Below are 15,809 nucleotides of genomic sequence, written 5' to 3' on the forward strand. Positions count from 1 at the left end.
TTTTGGACGACGTCAGACATTTCATTCGACGTTTGGCGCTGAAAAATTACACAACATGTTGGCCTCATTCTTCCCCACCCTTAACGTCACTTCCGTTTGAAACTACAAGCCATGAGCACGAAAGAAACCGTCACGGTCACTCCCGACTATTTGAAAAGAGACCAAGTGTGACAATAAGAAATACTAGTACTGTTTTAGAAACGGTGGTGCTGATTATCAAGTGAGGCTAAATGTGAGCGCTCGCGCGCATCGTCTCGAGAGCGACGGTTACGTTTGAAATTGCCAACCACACCCCGCGCGCGCGCTCGGCGCTTCGATGAAGACATAGCTTTTTTCTCTTAAAAAAAAATTGTAGACTATTTATTGAAACTCTGAGGAAATATTATCGACAATTTGTGTGTGTGTGCGTCTGAGGGGATGTTAACCTTGTGCGAGCTTTGTAGTTCTTTTATGTCGGCCACACGGAAGAAGGACTAGTCGACGGAGACACACTGATTACACCGGCTACGGCGATGCTTACTACAATACTCAGTAGGGTGTAAAAGCAGGACCATATCTGGAATAGCGTACTCTTTTTTTAACCGCCCTATTTAATACACTAGTATACAGGAGATATAGGATGCAGCCTATGATTCATCCTCAAGCCCCTGTGCGTCACGCCCCATTTCCCCCACACCTGTAACTCTCTCTTCAGCCAACACACACACACACACACATTTAACGACTAAACACACTTCTATAGTGAGTCTGTCCTTTGTGAATACCGTGTCTATATCCAAGCATAACAGGCACAGGCTGCACTGTGTATGCAACATTCACATGGTGTTACATTGATATGAAGGATACAGAATGCAATTTTACACCGTTTTAGAGGAATGATGTAAGGCAGGGAGGAGTGTGTTATGTCGTGAAGCGCACCCCCCCTTCCCCCCTCTCTTTTTTTTCTTTCTTTCCTTCTTTCCTACACTACACTTGTGAATGGGCGTGTGAGTGTGGAATGAGATAATCCAGCCTTACTTCAACATGGCTTGCTCCTTCTCCTCTTCCTCCTTCTGGCGCGCCATCACCGCCAGGATTACTTTCCTCTCCTCCTCCGTGAGGTGGCTCAAGTCCGGTATGTCAGGCATAGAAGCCGGAAGGGAAGCCCGCGGGCCACCCTGGGGCCCTACCGAGGCGGCCATGTTTCTTCCGCCTCCCTCCCTCCCGCCCTCCGGTGCGTGTCCTACTGGCGGTATTGCCTCAGGCCACGCTTGGCGCTCCCGTACAGCGGCTCATGCTTGCGGGTGCCCACCATTGAGCTTTTGTCTCCGCTCGTTCGGTACCTTTCCTCCCTCTTTCCCACCCCTATCTTGTATCTTGCTCTCTTCTCGCACTCTTCCACCCCCCACCCCACCCCACCCCAACCCCCCCGTCTCCCCGCCTCTCCCCTCCACCTCCGGTTACGGGAAGCCCATGTTCTCTACGCGACGCGGATGCTGGAACTCCGGCATTTACGCTCCAGTCTGGTGTCTGAGATGTTGGACAGCGGCGTAAGTGCTCTCTGTGCTCTCTGTGCTCAATGTGCTCTCGGTGTTCTTTCCTTATCTTTCTTTCAGCATCTCGCCTTTAGGTCTCACATCTGGCGCGGGCGTAAAATGAGAGCGGCGTCGCGCAAAACAAACACGTGGCGCTCCCTTTAAAACTGATCCCGAGGAGAGATGGTCAAGTCAGAAGCACGGGAGACAGCAAGCCAGCCGTCCGTTCACTCCTTCTCCCCTTCCCATAGATCCACGGGCGCGCCTGGTGTGAGCTCGGTGGCGCATCAGTGATCAGTGATGGATTATTCTTTAACGAATCGATTCTTCCGAATCTCTGTTTGAATCACAAGCGCGAATCGAAAACTTGGGCAAATATACCTCTTAGTATTTTAAAAGATAGATTTTCTGACTTGACTTAGCAGTCCCCTGCTCCATGGATAGGTCTATTGGACGATCTGTTTTGGACAAGTGATAAATATGGGGTTTTTTTTTGTTTTTTTTTGTTTTTTAACCATACCTGTCAATGGTGTAAAATTATAGCTGCATTCGACTTACTTGTTTTCAAAATGTCACTTTTAATGTTATTTGTTGTGCAAATAAACAACAGGGAAGCAAATGTAATACATAGCACAGAATCTATTTTCACCCCATAAAGCGTTTCTTTTTGTTCAACAACTTTTAAAAAATTCATTTGAATAGTTAGAATTACAAACAGACAGGATAACACCTACAGTATGTATTTACAATGAGGCATGTCTTACTCCCAGTGGTCACATTACGACATGTTTACATCTCTCTTGAGTATGATACAAACATGGTATTAAAATATCATTAAAAATACCAATAATAGGCCATATAAAAGCTGCACCAAATATTTAGCTGTATCAGGGTTGTATATAGACATCATCTTTCTTAGGTTAATCGCTCTGGTTAGAATATGAAACACACAACCCATGACATCAATGCAACTTTATCAACAGCTTTTCAAACACACACACACACACACACACAAATGTGACAGGTGATATTACATGCATCTCACCACCAAAGACTATGAACTAGCAATGAATTAGAAGTTGTTTCCCAATCATAAAATGCTATTTTGCAGATTATAAGTGATGCTATTGTGAATCAGTCTCATCGTTCAATTCACTTAAACGGGTTCGTTTGAAAGAATCGATTCAGTAAAAAGAGTCATGATGCCTGACACTCCAAGTCGGATGTGCTCGGAGTCGCCCGTGCCCGCCCACCTCAGTCTATTTTCGGCATCACTTAAACGGGCCGAACTCTCAGCAACGTGAGAGATATTTTTAACCCAATCAATATACACATTTTAGCCAGTTGAAATGATTTTTTGGAGCTGAGTGTCCCCGGAATAGCCCACTGAATCAGACACTGCTAAGCACATCTTGGAAAGAGGCTCAGACATGAGATATTAAAAAATTGATATAGCAGGCTAAAATAAGCCAGGGAATAAAAACAGCCCAATGCTTACGTGAGCATGTCAGACGCGTTCATGGGTTCATTTATATGACGTGTTAAATCATTTTATGCGGATTTTTTTATTGGACCGGAAAGGTTGATTTCAGCACCGTGGACAGCGACAGCTTCAGAACTCGCTTAGGTTATTTTTTCATTTATTTATTAATACATCAGTAATAATAGCCAACTACATTACAAAACCACACTCCTTATATTTTTAACGCCTGTCTCTGAGTCTAAAAAGGGCGTGTCAATGAGTCCATAGGGAATGAGAACGCCTCTCTCAAGGGGCGTGTCTTTGAGTGCATATAAAGGTCATTAGATCAGGGGTTCTCAAAGTTTTCGCTGTTAGGGACCCCTTTAAGAAGAAAAAAAATCTATTTTTTATAAATATCATAATTTCTAATAATTTCCAAATCTAATGATTTAAATACTAGGGGCTATAGAGTTTTATTCCTGAACTTTCCACTCATTAGGTTCAATTGACATTATTAACTACTTGTTTCTGAGTTATAAAGGTCTGGATTAAACACATACAATTCAAGTGACCGGTCAAACAGGTTAATGATATAAGGGTTGTGATTTCTGCCACAACAACAACAACAACAACAACAACAACACATTTACGGTCCCGCTGGCTATTGCTCATCTACCCCACTTTAAGATAATTAAGGGTTCTCAGCTTCCTGAGAATAGTTACATACATGTTCTCATAGGAAAGCACTGTTTTAGAATTGTATATTGAATCTTTAGGGATAACAGAAAAATCTTGTACATTTTTACCTTTTATCTAAAAGTGTATGGAAGTCTTGAAATAAGAAGGAGAAAGCCACTGGCTCCAATAAACAGATACATGCCATGCAAGACCAGTTTACTCAGATGAGTGTGTAGGGTTGTGGGCGTTATTAATTTGCATATTCATAGACTCAACGTTTCTTCGTAAGGATAAAGTAATAGATGCTTCGGTGGCTTTCCTGTTATAAACACTTCTGAACACGTGGATGACTCTAGTAATCTTATACTAGAGACCTAATGACGACAGTTACAGTAGATCTTTCAAACGCGCTCCTCGCGCCGTCTTGTGGCCATGACCATGCATTACACCCTGAAATTGCACCCAATATCAAGTGAGAGCTTTTTTGGGCTACTTCATGGAGCCAAAATAACAAATGAAAACAATTGTCTCTGAAAAATGAATGAATGGTGTTGAACAAAAAGAATGATGGATTGATTCGTTTTATAAATAAGCTTCCCTAAGGTCAAAATTACTCTTTTAGTCTATATTCTGTATTCAGGTGCAAATCGACCAGGTCTGTGCCTTCCACCTCACCCTACTACACAGCTTCCCAAGTTTGGAATCTGCCTTCTAGATGCTTCTCTGTAGATATGAGTCTCCTAAGTCATTCCGGACTGGCAGCATATCTGAGCTGGCAGAATCATATCTGAGAAAACAAGTAAATGAACACCCAGCTTTAGTAGACAATATCCAAACTCCACCAGGACAGATGTGTTCTTTCTCACGGCATCAAATGAGTCACCTGTTTCTGGTGTTGAACTTCACACGACACCCTGAGGTCTCACATTCACTAGACAGGCCATGTCACGATAGGATGGCAGCCTATGTTAAATCCAAAAGTACTAAAGTGAAAATGATCAGGGTTCACGGTACGCAATGCTCATTGGACCAGCGTTGATGTTGTACTATGCTGTACTGTGTTAGAGCAACAAGCAGATATTTTCTTAGATATTTTGCTTACACTAAGGCCCTAGTTTTACTAAAAATCTGTTTCTGTGCGTAAAAACATGTTAAAATATATTAACATCTTAAAATGTTCAAGCTGATTTACTAACCAGGCCTGAGGAGAATTGTGTCTTTCAATGGAATAAAAGAGCAGTTTGTTTTGCATGTTTGTTTTAATGAATATGATTTTTTTTTTTTGTTAGCATTTCTCTAAACAGTGCAAAATACTGGGTGGAGTCAATGCAAATTAATTTGTGGTGTGAAACCTGAAAGTCCCAGATTAACCAAAGTGTGTAGTTCTTAATATGACCGAAGAGCATGTATTATATTTGGGGAAGTCTGTTTTTCTGTAGATTAAGACAAAATTATATAATTCAGTAGGTTTTTAATAAAAAATAATGTTTGTCAAGATTACGCGTTAATAGATAAATTATGAAAAAGCTGATGACAGAGTTGTTTTTTTATATAGATACCTCTGATTCACACATACCCTATGAATCGAACATGCATGATTTTATTTTGTGTTCACATTGTATTTTGAACTGTGCCCTCTATCGTGCAAATTATTTAGTGTTTTTTTTCTTTTAATGACACAATTATAATGATAAGACACCACAATTAATCTGAAAATAAAAATAAAGACAAAAGGAAACATGAACACTCCCTGTTTGCTCTGTTGGTGGGAAATCCTGAAAAATCCCACTAATGATCATTAGTGATTTGACTAAATCGTTTCTGATTTTAAATTAAAGCACACTGATGAAAATTGTTCCTTAAGGCAGATTTAGTCTGGTCTTTCTTTAAGATATCAGTCTGATCTGGATTATGGTGAATTAGCCTGGTTTTAAACTAATTGATTTCGAGTCTATAAAATCTGGCAACCTCACACTTGCTGTCTCAGAGTAGTCGAAAAGATCTGCATCGAGGATGAGATGATCAGATAAACGCGAGAAATTAGACCCAGTGCTAAAACCCTGTCTAGCCTGTTACCTCATGAAAACATAAAAGTGACGTCGACCAAGTGATAGAGAGGGGAAAACTCTAATAATGCCATGAAGGTCAACTTGTGTGCGCATGCGCATGCCCAATGCTTTCTGTCCTGATTGTCTGCTTGCAATGACATGACCGTGTATGCACGAGGTTCAAGAAAAATCAGCGATGCTGAAGGGCGCGCGAGGTGACAATTCAAGGAAATTCCAGCTGTTTTACCAACCTGGAAAAGTAAGTACGACATGCAAATTGTTGGTGGTAATTTATGAAAAAAAAGACCTTTTGCTGAAAGCTTAATGCATATCACTGGCGCCGCTTTATATCTTTATAATCAGTTTCTTTACCAAATTGCTTGTAGTAGAGTGCACGTGCATCTATGTCGGCTAATTAAACTTGTTTTACTCTGGAAAAAAAAATAGTGAAAAAGGTTTCTTCCCCAGTGTCGTGCACGAGACGCAGTAGTGAAGGACGCGCGAGGTGAAAAGTCAGCTTGGAAAAGTAAGAACGACATACAGATCATTATTATCATCAAGTTATTAAAGCAATGCAATCTTTTAAGAAAAGGCTTTGGAGAAACATATTAGTTTTTGACCTTGTGGGCATGCAAGCAAAATGGCATTAGGGACACAAAGCAGTTAAATATTTATTAGCATCAGTTTTCCCCTGACTGACTACTTTGAAATACATGGTGTGGGACAGATACACAGCACCATTTTGTTAATCATGTTTTACAAATCAAGGGCATTTCAGCCATTTTCTGAGCTAAGAATTTTGCTCCCCTCCTGTGGTGACTTACCTGTACATCATACACACACTGAATATAACCATGTTGATATCACTGGGTTTCAGCTAAATGACCTCAAGAAAGCGTTCTTTTCAGATTAAACCCCATTGTTTTCGAGGATTAACTGGATCAATGTTTAATCAAATGATAGAAACTAACGTTAAAGGAGTTGCCCTGTGTTTGGCTCCATCCATCTTGACCAGTTCTTCTTCAATCCCTACTGATTGAAAAAAAATCTCCATTATATGATGCTACCACCACCATGCTTTACTGTGAAAATGGTATTCTTAGGTAATATGCAATGGTTTTGTGTAGATTTATGACCTAAAATTACATTTCTGTTCCAGGCTGTAACACTACAAAATGTAGAAAAGCTGAAAGTGTGTGTGTGTGTGTGAGAGAGAGAGAGAGAGAGAGAGAGATGCCGCTGTAAGTCAACACAGACTTATTTTGAAGACACCAAATATTCGTCGGTCTATATTGAATTATATTTCGCTTTACATGGCAGCTCCTCAAAAATGTAGTTGTATGTGTCCTGAAGTCAAATTTAAAACACATTTATGATCTCCTTAAAGCTAGGTAGAAAGTAATTGAAGACCAAAATCACAGTCGTATTCCAAATATATACTGTAAAACGCATAAAGATAAAGAACATGTACATGTATTTTTCAATGACAAAATGCAACCAAAGGTCACCCGCAAGAGTATTTCCCGTTTTCCAGGAAGCTATAATTAACCTCAGTTTAAAACACACCCCTTAATCTAAGGTATGTGTGATGGTAAATGTTTTCAAAACAACTAAAAAGATTCCCATATTAAAAATAGAATAAAAACAAATGAATGCCTAAAAGGCATTTAATTACAAATCAAGACTTTTTAGGAACCCTGACACCCTGATCATTTCTGGATGTACAGAGTAATTACCAAACTATGCTACAGACAATTGAAGTTTAGATGATTAAAGTGATACTGCATGACTTCTAATGTCACACTTTTTAAATCACTAAACCTTTCTCTTGTTTGATATACAGACTCCGTGACCTTGACGTGCTTTTCGAAGTCGGGGGAAAAAACTGACACCTGGGTAGTGGGGCATCTGTAAACATCTTCTGACTGGAAGCTGGACCAGTACAGTGAGCTTTCAGTCTGGTGTTTGCAGTTGCAGGCTGCCACATGACAACGTCCATCCTGGAAGCATTTATATTTATTTAAGTGTGAATAAAACACTTTACCTGTTCTAAACATAGATATGGGCCGTTCTGAATTGGTACAAACTGCTGTCCCACAACCAGAATCACATTTAAAAAGCATTCAAGTATTCAAATCTTAGATGTTTACTAAGATCCTTCTATTATCTATTGAAATCCACAATAATATTCAAAATATCAGTAAGCTTAATATATATATATAAAATCATCATTTATTCTGTACTTTCAATTGGTGGCTGTCCTGAACCCTAACTCCTAAATTTCAACTTAAGAAAATGATATTGAAATAATTTGTGCGTTTTATTACGTTGTTGTTTTTAAAAATATCTTTTTGATTTTTAAAAAAAAAAAAAAAATTTTAATAAAAATATTTTCTTTGTAAATCATGAAGCTTTATGTAAAAAAAGAAAATGTGTCCCGCATTTTCATGTCACTACCGAAACAATGTATGTTTTAGTCCATTGACTGAGACTGATTTTAACCATAACCCTACATTTTTTTTTTTTTTTAAATCAGGAAATATTCCCATGTCCCTCTCTCTCATAGCTACATGGTCAGTAGATAGGTCCCATCATTTTGAAGTAAATGTGTTCAAAAGTCTGAAAATCTGTGTGTAACTTTAGGGAACGTCAGTACCAAACACCCTTTTCTCTGCAATTAAGCAAACTTTCTTGGGGTGTCATTCCATAAAATTGAGTTTTTAATGTGTGTACAACTGTTCAGAACTGTGCTGGCTAACCATGTGCTGATTAGCATCTTTGAGCTAGGCTCAAAAGTATCTAAAATTGTCACTACCAAAACAGTCACAACCAAAACATGTGGTGAAGTTTCGGTTGTGACATCATTGTTTTGGTAATGACAAAAGGGAACACGTAATCCTTTATTTGGGAGAAATAAACAAAATTTGAGTACAGTTATGAAAAATTATTGTAGCTATATGAGAGAGAGGGACACAGGAATATTTCCTGATTTTTTGAACTTCACTTAAAAAAAAAAAAAAATAGAAAATCAAAAAGATATATTTTTTAAAAACAATGGAATACAATAAATTATTTCAATATCATTTTCATAAGTTGAAATTTAGAGGTTAGGGTTCAACTGAAAGTTACAATTGAAAGTACCCAATGCATCATGAATATTATATTTTTTATATATAAAGCTTACTGATATTTTACATATTATTGTGGATTTCAATAGATAATAGAAGGATCTTAGTAATCATCTAAGATTTGAATACGTAAATGATTTTTAAATGTGTTTTTTGGTTGTGGGACAGTAGCTTGCAGCAATTCTGTAGAACGGCCCATATACATAAATGTTAGAGACCTAGATAGCTGATGACATCATTCCCTCTATAGTGGTGTGAAACCACTTGGCTGTCATTCTGTTTCTCCATTCTCAAAAATAAATCCACATATGAAAACGAACACGTTCATATTATTTTCCAGCAATTTCCAGTTGTGTAAAGACTTTTCATGTGTAAGTATCCATGAAAAAGTGGAATTTTGTTGATTCAGACATCGTTTAAGATCTCATGTGTATGCATGTGTTTGAAAATCTCTGCCTACCCTGTACTCTTACCACTAGAGGTCAGCTACATAAAACACATATACACTATACGAGTCTAATACCCATCATAGCCCCAACAACAGACTTGCCTACATCTCCTTCTCAATCTAAATATACATGTGGAAATGGGTTGAATCTTTAAACTCTACTTCCCACCTTAAACGTTTAATGTTTTATCACCTCCATTCAAAAATGGGTTACATTGTGGTCACATGACAGCACAGAGACACGTCATAAAAACGATCAGTGACACTGGCTAATATTTTCAGCCATTTTATTTACCAAATTACATACAAAATACACAATAAAACAAGGAGAAGAGCATAAAAGACTGTACATATATATCTCATGATGGGTCGTCTAATTAAACCTGATTAGTGAAACAAATTACTGAAAACTTTCCAGACGGATTTTATTGCAGTCCTCTGGGTGTCTGATTGCAATTCCGTTACGAAGAAGCATTTCTAGGTATGGTGGCCAGAAGGAGTCATCAATGGTAACGTAGGGCTCGTGAGGAGTTTCCAGGGTTTTGTTTGTTAATTGCTGCATTCGACAAATAGAATAATACACACAACAATGATTGGTACATGATACACCCCTTATCATTAAAACGTTAACTTTAAAAACGTAAAATGTACCTCAAGGATTTCACTTAGTGAAATAAGATTTGCTCCATAATCTGGAACAGCACCCTATGAGAACACACAAAAGAACAATGATTGGTAAACAAAGTTTCCCACTGCCAAAGTGTCGTCAATGGTACAGCCTCAGGGAATAATAAGGAAACGCACCTTCTTTTTCTTGGTGCCAATTGCTTGTTGATCAGGGAGAGGAAAATGCTCGGCTAACATGTCGCTCAGCGTCTCCATGAGGGTGCCGTGAAAATCCTTCACCTTGGTGATTTTTCTCTTCATGTCCTGAAGAATACTGCAGAAAAACAGAAGGGAACTGAATGCCAAAATTACCCATTACACTTTGTTCGGGACAATAGGTTCTAAAGAACACACACCGTCTCATATGATCACTTTCTCTGGTTGATCATAACGCCCCCAAGGCTATGTCCACATTAAACCGGGTTGATCTGAAAACTGCATTTTCATTTTAAAACGCTCTCCGTCGACATGGGCATTTTCCAAAAATTGCTCGTCTACACTGAAGCGTCCGATAACTTACATCCTTATACTGCGCAAGCGTAAAAGTGAGAAAAGCTTCGGCTTGCGTCATTTCCGTCAGGAGTTTATTTAAAAATGCAGTCTGAAGGTTGTACAAAATGACATTAAATCTTTAACGAAGCTATCGAACTGGATAGCAGGCACAACAACTGCAGTACAACATCGTCCACCATCATGTTTGCTTTGAGTTGAATGGGTCACATGACTGTTTTTGAGCATGTCCGCTTTCTCAGTCCACACTATGTGAAAATGGCGTTTTCAAATTTATCCACTTGGACAGACAAAAAAAACAAAAAACAAAAACGCCGTCACAGTGCGGACGGAAGGTCAAAATGTAGAGAAAAACTAACGATCCAGACAAATTTCTACTGAATGAAAGTCTTTTCCTAGTTCATTTCAAGCAACTTAAAAAAAATTCTTCTGTCCGGTTTAGTCAGGCAGCATGACGCCAAACAGAAAATAGCCAAATGGAAAAATGACCCAGTAGTACTTCATTATTATTGCTGTGATGTAAATATGACTACAGTTTGACTGAGGCTTATCTTTAACAATGATAACTCAAATGTTCAAAATTCTTTACCTGTGTTCTGACAGGTTCTCATTTTCCTCACGCAACGTTACGACTCGTTCAGTCACTGCATTTAGTACCTCCTTCTTCTCTTCAAGCCATGCCTGCTCTCTAAAAACACCAACTGTTAAAAGTCTGAATATAAACAATAACATGCAAGCAACAGTCGTGTTTGTTCACGTAAGTAATAAAACACTTGGTAGTGTACCGTTATAGGAAAATGATCAACAATATGGTTGTGTGACGTGGCCCGTCGTGTAGTGGAAGTTGGTTATTTAACAATAACGGCACGTCCCCAAGTTTTTTTATTCCTCTTATACCACAGCAATGATCCAATGCTTACAATTAATCAAATGATGCGTTGTAATTTTAACCATTTATAGTTCATTAGAAGAAAAAAAAAAAAAAAAACACAACAAACCATGTCATGTTACTGATAAAGTGTACTGCACAATGCCCTGTTTCCATGTTAAATAAACATCTCCTTATAGAAAACTTCAACAGATCAACAATTACACATTTTTCTTTCTTGAATAACATTTTATAACTCTGTTATAATTACCCTCATATTATTGAAATTATTAAGTCAGAGCTGCTGTATAAAAAAATTCATCAACACCTTCTGACCAATCAGATTCAAGAATTCAGCAGCGCTGTGGTTTAGTAATGTACCGATTTTGTAATGTTACTGAAGAGAAGGACACCTTTGCAAAAGGTCTTTCAGGGCATCTCGCTTTGCTTGAGAGCAGGAAAGGACCATCTTCAGCTGACTGTTGAGTCGTTGCAGCTAGAAGACAAGAAAATAATAAATAAAGAAACCATCTGCAAAATGAAAATAGTTGGAAGCTTTTTTTGAAGGATAGCAGCTCACCTCTTCTTTCCCAATGGCCAGTAAAATTTCAGGGTTTGTTGACAGTACTGAAAACAGAAAAATAGTAGCAGAAGAAGAGTTTACATTGGTGGTATAGTGGAAGATTTGTACCCTTGCTTCAGTGGATATTCTCACCTCAATACTGCAGATCTGTACTTTCTCTAGGAACTGCTGCTATAATCATAAAAACTGTCCTGCGCTCATCCCAGGACTCTTATTCACAATCTGCTCATACTGAAACTCCTTTCCACACAATCACTACCGCTTGTCTTTACTCTTCTACACCTGCATACTGTAATGATTTAGAATTCCACTATCTGGTGTCACCCAGAAGAGGATGGCTTTTTGAGTCTCCTGCTCATGTTCTCTCAGGGAGATTTTCCTTGCAACAGTCGCCTGAGTCTTGCTCACTAGGGATCTAAATCTACACCTGGATGTCTGTAAAGTTACTTTCTGGCAATCTCTATAGTGAAATGTGCTACACAAATAAAACTGAATTAATAATGACTTACATTTGGGTTCCATTTCTTGCCACTGTTCCAGCTCAGTCATGATGGCATTCAAACGATTCATTGCCTGCCAAGATTTCAATGGAGAGTAATTCACTTTACCTTTATCATGCTTTATATGCCAACAATGTTTGGTGTATGTTGGAGCCGCACGATATATTGCTTGTTCAACTTTATGGCAATAGTGGCTATTGACACTAGGTTTAAAAGTCGGAAATGACCTGTTTATTTCGGGAAACGAGCAAACCGATGCCTTGTTTAATTAAAACACCTATAGAAAGCTTCAGAACCTCAGAACACTCACAGAAAGACGACGTAAAAATGTTGAGACCCTAAAATTAGTCTGACGACTCAAATCAAATCAGACACTACTTTGCAACATAACATTTTTTACAGTTTTTTTTTCTTAATGTTTTGGTGTAAAACTTCTCACATGCAGGCATTTTTTCCCAACTTTATATCAACGTATAAGCTAACTAGAGCCCCATTTGCATATTGCGTGAACAATATCGGTCAATACATTGTGCATCCCTATATACAGATAATGGCCGCTGCAGGACCCTCACCTCATTTGACTCTCCATCACCAGACCCTTCATCTGCTGAGATGATCCGATTCTGAAGCTGAAAAAACACAATGATGGAATACACTCAACAAGTAGTTAAAATCAGGAATCTCTGTTTATTTTGAGCTTTTAATATACTGTTTTGCATTCATGCATTGTAAAGGTTCAGAAAACCTGACTCATGCACCCGTTGTTACTAACGATGTGAATACAGGGTTAGTTAAGCAGAGAAATAAACTCCTTTTTTCTTCATGAAAGTCCGCTATTTTAGGCTTATGTACAGAGAGTTAGATAAAATGACCTGTTGTAAAATCTCAAAGTGTTCTTCGCACTCGTCCAGCAGCTCAGCTCGCACTGCCTCGGAACAACCCGATGAGAGGACCGGCGCCTCAGCGGCTTCGACAGCCTCGGCCTCCTGCTCCATTCCTGCCTGTATAAAAATAAAACACCGGCGATAAATCTGACGTGACCTGGGAAGCTATATCTTATATAGTACATAGCTCACAGTGTGTAAGAAGAAGAAACTGTCTAGACACAATTCCCTCATGTGGCCTGTGATTGGTGGAAACACAGACCAGCAAACATTTTTAATCTGCCTTGTCAGGTCAGTCAGTTTGAACTTGACAAATAACAGAGGTTGTCATCATTGGTGTTACCCCAAGAACTGTCATTATTACATAATAGTTTATGCTATCACAACTATTTCGGTTGATCAGGTTTATTTGAGAGGATCGTGACGGATCATAAGATTCCACGATCATATTTTTCTGTTTAAACATGTAGTGTAAATGTTCGTTGTTAATTAGTTTATCATTAAGATATAATAAAACTGCCGCACCACCATATTTTAACCTTTACTCTCATTCAAAAGCTTTGATATGTTTGATGCCAGTCTCGCTTCATCTAGCTGTACCCTAGTACAGAACAATTAATTTATTTACTTACCTAGTACACTGTTTATTACCCAGTAACCTATCTGCCTATAGGTTACTGGGTAATAACATAGGGGTTTATGAGATTTGCAAATCATTGCGTTCTGTTTTTATTGACATTGTACACAGCGTCCCAACGTTTTTGGAATTGGTGTTGTATTGATGTAAGGAAAAAAGACACATTAGGGCATACAGTTAAAGTAAAAGAAAATACATGACAACGTGGTGTGATGAAGCAGAGTTACTGTTACCAACTCATACTTGATTATTTTGTTCCTACACCTCTTATACAACAGCAAATGCTCAAATATTACATTGCTATCTATTAAAGAATGACGTCATAGTTTTTTTTTTTTTTTTTAAATCTGTTTAAAGTTACATTTAATGCCGTGCAATGTCCACAAAACAAGTTAGTTATACTATCAGGGCGATAAACCTGTTTTTTAAGCTACTGGGTTGTAAATCAGTCTCATCGTTCAATTCACTTAAACGGGTTCGTTTGAAAGAATCGATTCAGCAAAAAGGGTCATGATGCTTGACACTCCAAGTCGAAGTAAACTACGTTATATAGTTAACCAGCTAGCTAACTGTAGTAATTGTAGGCTAATATGCAAGTCGAGCAAGGTAGTTAGCATGTTAACAGCTACATCAAAACTAACGCTCAGATACTGTAACGAAAGTTCATTGGATTTATAAGGCTCCCCTGCCATTACATCAAGTAGCTAGGATCAATCTCAAACGCATCATTACTTTATACGTAGTGCACTACACAGAGCGTACAAGGTACTACTTTATGCCCTATGTAGTGCACTAAATATAGGGACAAGAAGACTGATCAGGACGTAACCACGTATCTTGTTGCTAGCTAGCTATGCTATTAACAATAAAAGTATCCACTGCGTTTAAAGTAACTATACTTACCGCACACGAGTGTTTAATTTTAATATTTTACCTTTTTTTAACGCTTATATATGTTAGATAATATTCAAGCTCTCAAACGTATCTTCAAAGCGTTTACATTCTTCTGTACATGTTTTTTTGTCACTTACAAACAAAAATGCCGCCTGCTAGACCCACAGTGATGTACTTCCTGTTGGTGCGTTCAAGAGCGTAGTGACGGCGCAGCATGTGCGCAGTCTTCACACAGCGCGGTTCTTCTTCTTCTTCTTGTTTTAATGGCGGTTGACAAACCAGCTAAAGGTGCATTACCGCCACCTACTGGACTGGAGTGTGGGCAGTAGATTGGCAGAAAAAATAAAATAAAATGGAATAATAATAATAATCATAATCATAATAATAATAATAATAATAATAATAATAATACCAAAACAATACTACATAAATAAAAGAAAATAAATAGATAAATAACTATATACTAGATATTCCTACTAGATTACTAAAGTCTCTCACTTATCCCAGTATTTTTTAGATAGTTTATTAGGAGACGGTGCATTTTCCCAGATGTTTTCCCCAGCAAGTTCTCTAGTGTCATGTTTTGTTCTCCAATCTGTATCTCTAGCTCAGTTCTTTCCTCCTCATACCTTTTGCAGCCTAACAGAATGCGTGTTTCCGTCTCTTGTGTACTGCAGTGTGTGCAGAGTCCAGTGGGGTGTTTTCCCATTCTGTTTAATGCTAGATTTAATCCAGCATGTCCTATTCTAAGACGCATAATGATCATCTCTTCCTTTGGGTTTCTGCCCTGCCTCACACTCATGCCTACTTGTTTTTGTATAGTATACAGACGTCGTCCGGTGTCAGCTGTGTCCCAGTATTCCTGCCATATTTTATGCGCGTGTCCCTTTATAATGCTTTTGATCTCTGCTCTAATTAACGGTACTTGTATATCAACTGTTTCATGTTTTATAGATCTTTTCGCCAGTATATACACAGTTTCATTTCCT

The 15,809-nt window shown here is 38.4% G+C and overlaps 2 protein-coding genes across 4 annotated transcripts in view; both read right to left on the reverse strand.

The window, feature by feature from the left end:
- The window catches only part of rims1b (regulating synaptic membrane exocytosis 1b), a 64,980-nt gene extending 63,733 nt beyond the window's left edge, over positions 1 to 1,247 (reverse strand). The window contains exon 1 of the mRNA XM_053616188.1: positions 1,018 to 1,247. Coding sequence (XP_053472163.1) covers positions 1,018 to 1,181 — 164 coding nt within the window. The 5' untranslated portion in view covers positions 1,182 to 1,247. The remainder of the gene's footprint in view (positions 1 to 1,017) is intronic.
- Positions 1,248 to 9,559: 8,312 nt separating this feature from the next.
- On the reverse strand, positions 9,560 to 15,790 carry cenpk (centromere protein K). Of its 3 annotated transcripts, none has more exons than XM_053615996.1 (10): positions 14,958 to 15,790; positions 13,278 to 13,406; positions 12,978 to 13,034; positions 12,415 to 12,478; positions 11,903 to 11,949; positions 11,736 to 11,818; positions 11,044 to 11,142; positions 10,083 to 10,218; positions 9,930 to 9,983; positions 9,560 to 9,834 (listed from the first exon to the last, which is right to left on the reverse strand). In XM_053615996.1, the coding sequence occupies exons 2-10, from the start codon at positions 13,398 to 13,400 to the stop codon at positions 9,679 to 9,681; spliced, it is 819 nt and encodes a 272-aa protein (XP_053471971.1). In that variant the 5' UTR covers positions 13,401 to 13,406; positions 14,958 to 15,790; the 3' UTR covers positions 9,560 to 9,678. The 3 variants fall into 3 exon arrangements, with proteins under 3 accessions (XP_053471971.1, XP_053471973.1, XP_053471972.1); XM_053615998.1 differs by having other exon boundaries at positions 14,861 to 15,790; XM_053615997.1 differs by having other exon boundaries at positions 14,830 to 15,790.
- Between the last annotated feature and the right edge of the window lie 19 nt (positions 15,791 to 15,809).

This window comes from Ictalurus furcatus, chromosome 26, assembly GCF_023375685.1.
Source record: "Ictalurus furcatus strain D&B chromosome 26, Billie_1.0, whole genome shotgun sequence".
NCBI classification, from domain to species: Eukaryota; Metazoa; Chordata; class Actinopteri; order Siluriformes; family Ictaluridae; genus Ictalurus; species Ictalurus furcatus.

Coding starts and splice junctions, on each gene's coding strand:
- cenpk (XM_053615996.1), bottom strand. CDS start 13,400: ATGGAGCAGGAGGCCGAGGCTGTCGAAGCCGCTGAGGCGCCGGTCCTC. Junction 13,035..13,277: donor ACTTTGAGATTTTACAACAG/GTCATTTTATCT, acceptor GTGTTTTTTCAG/CTTCAGAATCGGATCATCTC. Junction 9,835..9,929: donor CACTAAGTGAAATCCTTGAG/GTACATTTTACG, acceptor TGTCGAATGCAG/CAATTAACAAACAAAACCCT.